The 10,913-nt window shown below is 44.6% G+C and overlaps 1 protein-coding gene across 4 annotated transcripts; it reads left to right on the top strand.

The window, feature by feature from the left end:
• The first annotated feature begins 56 nt into the window (after positions 1-56).
• Positions 57-10,645, top strand: LITAF (lipopolysaccharide induced TNF factor). Of its 4 annotated transcripts, none has more exons than XM_027655073.1 (4): positions 57-179; positions 8,279-8,468; positions 8,870-9,026; positions 9,349-10,470. In XM_027655073.1, the coding sequence occupies exons 2-4, from the start codon at positions 8,291-8,293 to the stop codon at positions 9,455-9,457; spliced, it is 444 nt and encodes a 147-aa protein (XP_027510874.1). In that variant the 5' UTR covers positions 57-179; positions 8,279-8,290; the 3' UTR covers positions 9,458-10,470. The 4 variants fall into 4 exon arrangements, with proteins under 4 accessions (XP_027510874.1, XP_027510877.1, XP_027510878.1 ...); XM_027655076.1 differs by having other exon boundaries at positions 79-179; positions 8,286-8,468; XM_027655077.1 differs by lacking the exon at positions 57-179 and adding an exon at positions 1,561-1,679 and having other exon boundaries at positions 9,349-10,645.
• The last annotated feature ends 268 nt before the right edge of the window (positions 10,646-10,913 follow it).

The following is a 10,913-nucleotide window of genomic DNA, read 5'->3' on the forward strand; positions in this document are numbered from 1 at the left end:
AAACTGTCAAAGTTCCGCTGACCATTACATAACATTCTGTTAACTGTCATGTCTGTGCTGTTTGCAGCAAGCTCCCAGATCCTGTGGTGACCTGGCCAACCACTGACTGACTAAAAGTGATTCTTCTTTTGCCCAGTGCCATCCAGCAAAATGTCTGGAAAGGTAGGAACTGGAGAGTGGTGAGCTGGGTGGGAAGGAGGGCAGCTAGAGAGGGGAAATACACTCCTGTACTGGTACATGGATGCTGACCGCCTGCTGTACTGGGACATTGGATGGAAACAGTGGTAGGGCAAAAAAGGAGAAATGTTGCTGGGGTCCCCAAGGAGTAGCATGAGCCAGCCTCTGATTAGATGCAAGGAAAAACATGGGAGAGAGCATGGCAATTGGAGTAAGAAGGCTTCCAGTTGAAGGTCATACCTTGTTTTGCCCTGGGAGATGTGTTCAGTCATGGCCTCCCTCTCCTCTGGCTCTAAGCTGCTCACAGCCACCTTGAGAAGGGGATTTAGTTACTAAGAGAAAAATTATTCCATTTTTAGTTAATCCAGGGCACCAAAGCCAAAATTACTCATGTTCTGCTCCTGAGAAAAATAATATATAATGTGATTTCTTGAAAATGATGTAAATTTATTCACCTCTATGTCTAGTTCTAATCCCACTGAATGCTGCTGAATCACAGTTTACACCTTACCCCCAAGTCAGGGAAAGGGAGTATTCATGCCCTCAATACTCCAACATCGATGACATCCCCAAGCACCAGTACCTGGAGGTGATTCAGTAATTACTGTGACTGCAGAGCTTGATGTTGGGCTCACTGTCACTGGGATAAGAGTCCCTTTTGTCCTATAAAACCTGACTCCTTGCTCCAGGATGGGTTTGAATGGAAGCTTTGTGCATGTTACTTAGGGAGAGGTCCGAGAAAGGATTTAAATACAAAAATAGGACTTTAACGAATTTTAGATGCTTTCAGCCAAAAGGCCTAATGCACAATCCCTGCTGAGCCCACAGGGGTCATTGACTCCCTTCAGTCTGAGGTAGATTCACCCAAACTACAGCATACGAAGCGATCCCTGTTGAACCCCTTTCAGAGATTTGGCCAGGAATTCACTTTTTGTGTTATCTTGGAGCTGGATAGAGAAAGGAGTGACATACTTCATGTTTTCCAAAGATTGAACCCAACTTAATTGCTTGTAAAGGCACTAACTAAAATCACTGAATCTGTTGAACGTTTTGTTGATCGTTTTATGTGCTCTTGCACGTTGTCTGAAATAACTGATTTGGTAACTTACGGGCACTGTAGAATTAGGGGAGGGTTTTTTTCCTCAAGTGTTACAGAACACGGAGCCTGGAAAGCTGAAGACCACTGGTTTGTCAATCTGTGAGCGAACTCTTGGCAAGAGCCGCGGAGTTCCCGGTCCCGGGGACTGCCAAGTGCGTCAGGAGTGACTGTCCTTCCACCCAGTTTTCCCGTTCCCCGCCGCCCGCGCCCAGACGCGCCGCTCCCGCTGCCGGTGGGTCCGCGGGAGCGCTCGGGCGAGGCGGCTCCTCCGACAGCCGCGGGAAGGGGAGGAGGAACCGCGGGTGGGGACGGGACGGGACAAGCCCTGCTGACGGGGTGCACCCGGCGAGCGGAGCGGAGCGGCGAGCAGAGTGAGGAGGGTCGGCGGGCACGGCCCGGAGCGGTAAGGGCTGTGCCCGGAGCCGGGCGCGGGCAGGGCAGGGCAGAGCAAAGCAGAGCAGAGCAGAGCAAAGCAGAGCGGGGGGCTTTGCTCCCGGCCCCGAGCGCTGCCCTTCCCGGGCCGCTCCCGGCGCTCCGGCCGGGCCGGGGGAGCCCCCGGGGCACCGCGGGCTGGTTGGGGCTTGGGCACAGCGGAGACCCGGGCGGGCGGCCCCGGGACGGGACGGGACGGTCCGCACAGCGCTGGGAGCCCGCGGGCGGTGGCTCCTGCCCGGGGGGAGCGGGCTCGGGGCCGGCCAGGCAGGAGTTTCGTTTTCCCGAGCGTTTTGGGCGGCAGCCGGAACAGCGCCTTGGCTCGGGGAATGCGCTCGGGAACGGCTCGTTTGGGACGGGCCCTGCCCTGCCCCGGGGAGGGGGTGTCCAGCCCCACCAGCACCCGGGGTGAAGCCGCTCGCAGGGTTATTCTGAGACTGTTGATTACTTGGTTTATTACGGGGAGAACGCAGCGTGTGGTGCTATTTCTACTTCTGTTTTATACCAGTATAAAATTCCGTGTGACCTCAGTGCCATTGTTTGTCTTACTAAAATAATAGTATGTCAAAGTCTTTTTTTTTTTTTGTTATTATTACTGAATTTTATTCTCTCAAAAACGCCTGAGAAGTTTAAACGACTTTAAGATAATATTTCTCAGCAAGTTGGCCAACTAGGAAGTTGTTGTCCAGAGTTCAGATAACCAGGGTGGTGGCCCAAGTGAGTGCTGTGTTAGGGCTTGCTGCCGTGAACTGGAAAAGTCCCCAGTACTCCAATAAACCTGTATATCCTGCTGGATTTTTAACAAAAATTCGCTTCAACTTCTGTTTCATTCCAGGTGCTGATCGGTAGCTGTCTTAAACTCTGCTGTGCAGGGAGCCCCTCTAATTACCCGTGGTGTTGGAGGGCAGCTTGGCATTTCTAGTGAAGAGGACTGTATAGAAATTGTTTAATTTAAGGATTAAATTGTGTGAATTCTTAGCAAGAGATTATGGGAAGGGCAACAACAGATTTGTTTGGCTAAACTGGGTTAGGAAAGCTGTATTTGTAAGCAGTTCTTTACTGGGTGGGTGGGTGGTTGGTTGATTGGTTTGTTTTTTGCATACCAAGCAGAGAGGTGAGTTATTACCTTCTTTTTCCCTTGTCCCCAGTGTAATATTCAAGTAGTGACCCCGATTGTGCACTGATTGTATGAAGTGATAGTTCAGTCTCTCAGTTCACATTTAAAGCAGAAGGGACATTAGAAAAATGAAGTTGAAAAGCTGAAGTTGTGGTTACCTCCACAATACTCAGTATTTTGAAGAGGTTTTTTGTAGTCCTGATGTCCTCTTGATCTTTATTAGGAATTTTCGTTTTGATAGATAACTTACAGGGATTCATATGTGCTTTTAGTTTTATGCTATTCACTGTAGTACTTTGTAAATGTTATATGTATTACAGTTTTGAACCTTTAACTTTAAAAAAAGGCAGGCATAAGAGAGGTGGTTGCCATGCCAGGGTTGCCACAAAGTGCTGTGAGGACCTGAGACCTGTTTGCATCTGTCTTCAGTAAAGGGGGAAAAAAAAAAGGAAGGTGCAGAAAAAGCACAGCGGTCATTTTTAAATAGAAACAGTTGTTCAAAAGCAAGCAGTGGTAAGAAGTGAACATGCAACATAATTTAAAAATAAGTATTGAAAGTTAAATGTTGAGGCTAGAAGTGTTCATGTTGGAAGGTATGATCATGATCATTTTGAAATCTGTGAAAGGGTGTTGATTTCTTATAACTCATCCTTTGGTGACACAGAGCTGAGGATGATCTTTGGTCGAGCAGTGTCTGCAGAGCAGAAGTAGCTGTGTTGTGGTTTAACCCCGCCTGGCAACTGAGCACCAGCAGCTGCTCACTCACTGCTCCCTCAGCGGGACCAGCTGAAGAGAACTGCAAGGGTAAAAGTGAGAAACCTCATGGGTTGAGATAAGAACTATTTCATGATTCAAATAAAATAACAACAACAACAATAATAATAAAAAAGTTGTAATGAAAAGGAAAATTACAGAGAGAAATAAAACCCAGCAAGTGATGCAAATGAGAACAATTACTCACCACCAGCAAACTGATGCCCGGCCCAAGCAGCATTTCCCTCCCAGCCACCCTCTTCCTAGATTTATTGCTGAGTGTGATGCTGTATGGTCTGGAATATCCCAGCTGGGGTCAGCTGTCTCAGCAGCATCCCCTCCCAGTTCCTAGTGCACCCCCAGCCAAAACCAGCCACTGTGACTGGGGGTGGTAGATCCTGATTCAGCTCTGTAGTTTAGTCACAAGGGGAAAACTTTTCTAAAGAAAACAGAAGGTCAGTGGTTTTTAAAACTATAGCTGTGGGATACTTGATAATACAAAAACTGTCACTAAAACTTACTCAGTTTAGACATCTTTGGCTGCTGTCTTGTTCCCTTGTCAGTCTGCCAAAGCTGCAGTGTGAGTGTGAGAATGGTGGGAAGGAGCAGTGCCTGTCCCCAGGGTTACCAAATTACTGTCCCCGCCTACACACTGTGCACGTAGCCACGTCTGTCCTTCTGCACCAGCTCCTGGTTACTTAGTTTGTCTGAGCTACTGTAAATCCCACACTTGACTGAGTACACAGTTCCCTTTCTAACAAACATTTTCACATTTCCGCTTAGTCTGCTGGGAAGACCGTTGGACTACTGAAATGTATAAACATTGGTGTTTGCTGATGTGTCACCACGCCTCCAGTGCAGCAGATTAGCCCAGTGTAACCTGGAAGGGTGAACAAACTTGTGACAAGGTCTCTGCAGAAGTGTTTACGTCACTGAAATCCTGATGAAAGCTGTGCTGTGTAAGGAAGGCAATCGCCGATATTCCAGAGACTTTTTCCGTGCTCCAAGCATGGAAAGCAGAAAGACGTGTCATTGTTGGGAACCCTGGATGGAGTGACTCCAGCCCAAACTTAAGACTGAAATTCTTTTTCTTTACACTTTGACTTTTGTCCCTGCAAAGTTCTATGTAGGCTGAAAGGGCTTTTTGACTTGAGAAGCGTAGTCAGCTAAAGTGTAAAATTAAAAGGTGCTCCCTGGAGCCTGTTTTGAGAACTTTGAAGACGGACCATGGCAATGTGTACAGAAATGGGCTTGGTTGGAGAAGAGCAGACATGGATTGCAAGTGGATTTGGTTTTGTTGCTTAGAAATAACACTTGCTTTGTTTTTGAGGTTTGCAGTCTGGAGATGTGTGTCCATAGAGCCTTATCCTTGTAGTTGAGGGTTTAAGGGGGAGATTTTTGGATGGTGAGTGAAGAAAGGCTGAATAAATAGCTACCAGAAGAGGAACCACCAAGAATTTTAGATTACTTTTTTTTCTTTTTGATATGTGGACAGGTGGCACATACGATAAGAGGGATAAGGACTGGCTGCTGACTCAGCAGAGGAATTGGCTCACAGGGCTGATGAGGCACTGAGGGTGACTGGCTGTATAGCTGAGCTCTGCTTGTGCTCTCCTGGTGTGGTCAGAGTTGATTATTCCCAGGTGGAGTGTGGAAGGAAAAGAGAGCTGATCCTGGAGGGCAGCAGTGTCCACACGGACAGGTACAGACGTGAGTGGTGAGGAGGCAGCATGGACATTGTCAGACCAGCAGAGGGGATGAGTTAAGGTTAAAACTTACTACAAAGTTTAGAACCATGGTAGATGGGAGTTTCTAGAGCATCTCTCACAAATGCAAGAAAATCAAGCTTGTCTTATAATGGTCAGAAATTCATATGTTCTCAAACACATATATTTACATTATATCTTGTGAAGTAAGGGGGAAAATAGTCACGAGCACTAATAAAACCCAGCTTCCTTTTGGTATCAAGATACTCATCCAGAGTCTGCATTGCACTGGGTGTGCACCAGTATTTGGGGCAGTGGGAGTATTGAATAGTCATACAGTTCCTGTTGTTGCTGCCAGCCTGTACTTGAGAGGAATTAGTGCTTCTGTGACCTGAACCAAGCTGGCAGCAGTGGAGGCAGTCCAGCAAGTGGCCGTTTTCTGGAGGATTGTCCTCACTGAAGAATTCATTAAAGCAAATGAACTTGTTTGATGTCCATCATGAGTGGTATCTTTTGCATCAGTTTTGTCATAAGTTAGTATTTAGTCTTTAGTGCTTGGATACAATCAGAACTGGACCTTTGTAACCTTTTTATAGAAGAATAAACTAACTTCTGTTTCCTGGATTGTTACAGAGTAATTTAGGTTGGACAGGTGTTATTTGGATCAGCCACCTGCTTAGGACCTACTTCGGTGACATTGTTCAAGGCCCTTGGACTTTGTATGCACCTTTACTTTCACTGTTAGATCTTTTCATTCCAAAGTGTGTTTCCTACTTTTGTTCTTGTTATGGAATTATTTAGAGCCAGATAAGGTCCTGATGAGGAAATTCTGCATTATTATCTGGCTTGTTTACTACTCCCCTTGTTTGCTTCTGGTAAAAACTCCCTGGTTGTAGTTTCTGTTTCCTTCCAGCCAATCTGTTCTGTGTCCTTGTGTGTTTTGCCTACAGATTCTGCTGGTATTCCTAGGGGGTGTCTTCTCAGACCTAAAGATTAGGTACCAGAGTCATCTGTGGGCAGCAACTTTGTGCTGTGTGTAACAAAAGTGCAACAATCAAGTAAATTTTCTTACTATCTGAGACTTTTTTCCCCCTTATTTGTCTCCCTGCCAAGTGCAGGATGTGCTGTGCTCTGTACCACCTTGAGGCCTGCTAAGGTAAAGTCCTTCAAATTGAGGGCTATAGCTTCTTGGAATAAGCTTGGGCAGTGGAAGTATGTGAAGGATGCTATATCCAGGAGAAGGTGGTTGGGCTGGGAATAGGGCAGCAGGAGTAAAGAGCCTGGCAGGAGTTCCTGAGACAAGCTGTGAGCTCTTAGGTTTGGATGGCAGTGGCAGAGAGACAGTGGCTTGCCTCTTGTGCTCCTGGCAGCCACATGGATCTTCTGGTTTTGTTCTCAGTGGTGTCTGCTCCCTTGCTCAGCTGAAGTCCCTCGCATGCTGTGCTGTTTGACAGCCCTCCTCTGGCCCCATTTCTCCTGCCAGCTCCTCTGCTGTGCCCCCAGCAGGAGTTGTCAGCACTGTCTTCATCCTGGGCAGAAGCCAGGATGTCCCTGCATGAGATCTGCTCTCTTGTACACAAACATGAATAACCAAATTTACATATGTCTTGTTTCTTTTCATCCCCCAAACACACTATTCAATAAAAGTCCCTGAGATAATGAAAGCTGCTAAGAAATCTAAGAAAATAACCAGTTGTTATGCTCTTATAAAAAGCATGCTTTGTTGATGATATTGCCACCTCGTTCATCACTTGGGTAGCCAGATACAGACTTGTTTTATTTTCTTGTCCTTGCTTTATGTTGTGGTTTAACCCCATCCAGCAGCTCCATACCACAAAACTGCTCACCACTCTCCTGGTGGGGAGGAGAATCAGAAGAAAGGAGGATCTGTTGCTTGTTGGTCTCTGCAGCCAGCATAAGTAACTAATCTGCTTTCACTTCAGCAGAACTGTTTCTGAATGCTGCACCTTTTCCCCCCCTTTAGGCCAGCTTGGTTCTGTATGCAGAGCAGTAGAACTGCAGAAAGGAATGGACTGGAGGGGTGCTTTGTCCCAGTGTTCTTCTAGTGTGTGCATATATTCCAAATACAGATTGCCCTTCCCAGATAGTACTGAGTGAAAAGATTTGCGTGAACACAGAGTGACTGTGCAACAACAGAATGGAATGTGGCTCTTGGAGAGCTGTCTGATGGTCCTTAAGAGGAGAAAAAGGGAGATGATGAAGTCAGCACTGATGTTCCACAGAAAATGGTGGGCAGAGTATAGGAAGTGCGTAGGTGGGAAGGAGGAGAGGAAGTCTGCACTGAAACCACAGTTGTTTCTTTCCATTTTGGGAAAAAGCCATGGTCAGCATTCTTATACTCTGGAATAAAATAAGAATCGGTGCAGGAGAGTTGCATTACAAACTCATTAAAACTTTGTTAAATGGCAAAAATGGCAACCTTAGATATATTTGAGGGTCATAAAAGCTTTGAGTCTAGTTGGATATACTTAATTGTTTGGGTTTCTTTTTCCTTCAATGTAAATATTTTTTATTTCAAGTCACAGCAGAGATAAATACTGTTTTTTAAATATTTGAGCTTCATTTCAAACACTCAGGCTCATGTTGGCTAGCAACTACCATATGGCCTATTGTACTATTTGATTTTTCAGGTGAACAAGAGGGATCAGAAATACTGTTCTTGGAGAATTAGGAGACTACCAGATAGATTAGTATACTAATAAAGATGCCCCACATCCCTGTTTTAGCACTTTTAACTTAGAAAGGGAGAACTGGTATTTAGTGCCCTGTGAGAAGGAAGTGGAAAGTAGGCAACAACAACAATGAAATCAAGATCAACCTCTAATTCTGTCAGAAACGAATACCAGTCAATAGACTTTATGCTGGTAAAGGTCCATTTTAATCTAGTTATATTCTTGCTTCTGAATTGAACCTAATTATTTACTACTTGCCCTTAATAAATAATGTCTTTTGTTACAATTTTCTCTCTATTATGTTTTAGATACCATGTCTGCTCTGAATGTCAACCCTGTCCCATCTGCACCACCTTCTTATGAGGAAACTGTAGGAATCAATATGAACTACCCTCACCCTTATCCTGTTCCTGGCCCTGGAGTGAAGCCAGATGCGAAGGGAATGAACCCTCCCCCATACATGGGACAGCCTGGACCAGCAAATAACCCCAGTAAGCCTCAAAAACTCTTCTGTACCTCAGGCTGAGGAGGTGTCAAGTGGCTGTGTGACAGGTGCTGTCAGAAGATGAAAGATCTGGTTCACAGGTGTTCACCACCTTCCAAAAAATACTTTTGAAGGGAATAACGTGAACCAGTTCTCATGAATCCTTCAGTGTGCACTAACATCAATAACATCATTTGGCTTTCTGCAGTTTTTAGTGCACCCTTATTCTTAAGACAATGTATTTTGCATTAGCAAATGCCACAGTGGTTTCTCTTTGTCATTTTGCATTTCATTGCTCTGAGGCCCTAATATTTCAAAGTTATAGCTGGTTCTGGCTCAGGGGAAATTGCTCACTATTCCTTTTTTCCTTATTTGCTCACTGATTAAACAGCATATTTCTCTGCCCAGTTAGAGTTCAGACGGTGTATGTGCAGCAACCAGTGGTGTTCTATGACCGCCCAGTTCAGATGTGCTGCCCCTCCTGTAACCAGATGATAGTGACACGTCTCTCCTACGAGGCAGGAGCTCTGACTTGGCTGTCCTGTGGTGGCCTCTGCCTACTGGGGTAGGTCAAGTCCAGTTTCCCCCTTTTTTACTTCTTACCTGACCTTTTATATTTCTAAAGAGTAAGAGAGCTCTCAGCTTTGCTTTGTCTTTCTGCCTGAGGCCTGAGCCTTTGTGGTTCAAATAGCCTACATCTGCATTTATGTCCTGTAGGACCTTAAAGCAGCTCTGGAACACTATAGGCTCCAGAGCCATGTGTGTTCTTCCTGAAGCTTCACGGCACCAGTTTTACTGATGGATTTCACAGGAAATATATTTTAACTTTTTGTGTATGGAACAAGTGGCAAACCAGTGTTTTTCTCTTTTTCTTTTTTCCTTTGCAGGTGTATAGCAGGGTGCTGCTTGTTTCCATTCTGCATTAACGCTCTCAAGGATGTGGATCACACCTGTCCGAACTGCAATACTCTTCTTGGTGCTTACAAACGTTTCTAGGCAATGGTAAAACATTGATTGATGACGTTGGTTAGCACCTCCACAAGCCCTCTCTGAAGCTTCATGGAGGCTGCTCGTTTCTGTGCATCTTGTCACTGGAAACCAATAAAAAGTAATGTTTCTTACTAGGTTGTTTGAATACAAGTTTGCCTGAGGGGATTTTCACTTAGGTCTGTAAAAAGTCTACATAATCTGTATGGGCCACTCAGTCCAGCAACAGCTGAGAGCAGTGGAACATTTCCCTTTTTGCTTTATGCAAAACAGGTTGGTGATGTTCTGCAGGTAATCTTATCTCAATCATGTTGCACGGTTTTCTTGCTGCAGTCTCAGCACAGACCGAGAGGAGGATGCCTATGGAGAACTCTTTAGGCTCATGCTTGGTGTCAGTGCTTTGGCAACAGCACTGTTTACACACTGGCAGGGAGTTGCCTCAGAGACAGGTGCCCTTCTTTGACAAAAGAAATTATTTGCTGGCATCTTTTCATGAGCACTAGAATTCACTTTAAAGCTTGGAAGAGAACCAAACCTAAAGGCTTCTTCCTTCTTGGAGGTTGCTTTACCAAATGGACAACTCAGGTTATTGTGCATCAGTGGTGATTGAATCCAGTATCTGAATTTTCTTACCAGTTTCAAGTCTCTAATCTGCAGTAAAGGTGTTCACACAGGAATTTTTAAGAGATACTTGTCCAGTGTTTGGCTGGAGTTTTTTTTTACCATTGACTGCAAGTCTGTGAAGTGTTCTCTTCATCCCAGAGAGCTTTGGTTATAGCATTGGAAAACTTCCTTGTACATTTGTATAAGTCAACTGATAGATCATGCACAAACCTCAGCCTTTCTTAAGGCTTGAATTCTGCCTGAAAAACATTAGATAAAGGACCTGGGCTTCTAACTGTTGATCTGCTTGTTAATTACTATTTCTTCATTAAGAAGGCTAAATAAATGTTTGTTAAGAAGTTTCTCTGACTTGTACTATGATTTTTTTTAAATAAAATAAAAGATAAATTTTGTTTTCAGATATGCTTATTTAAGACAATAATCACAAAAAACTAGGGAATGAGGCTCTGAAGGTTGAAGTAATTTCCATGTCATAAGCAGCAGATTTGATGCATTCAAATGATACCTGTCCAGAAAAGGCAGACAGGTGTTTAAACAAGGCTATGATGGTAACACTGTTAACCTCTGTAAAAGTAAAAAGCTAAAATAAATACAAATAAAAAATACTGCATTTACTATTCTTGCCAAATGTGCCTTCTGTAAATACCTGCTATAAGTTAGTTTTTCAAAAGTCTTTCAACACTTCAGGTTTGAAATCCAGTAATTCTGTAGATCACATACAACCTCTAGGCCTCCTGTTAATTAGTTTCTGTAAACTGCTGCTGCTTGTGAGTCAGTCTGGTTTAAGAGCTTCCTTGTGCATTTGGAAAAGGTTTCTGGTCTCCCCATACCATAAGAATTT

Source organism: Corapipo altera, unplaced genomic scaffold (genome assembly GCF_003945725.1).
Source record: "Corapipo altera isolate COAL_440 unplaced genomic scaffold, ASM394572v1 98, whole genome shotgun sequence".
Classification (NCBI taxonomy): domain Eukaryota; kingdom Metazoa; phylum Chordata; class Aves; order Passeriformes; family Pipridae; genus Corapipo; species Corapipo altera.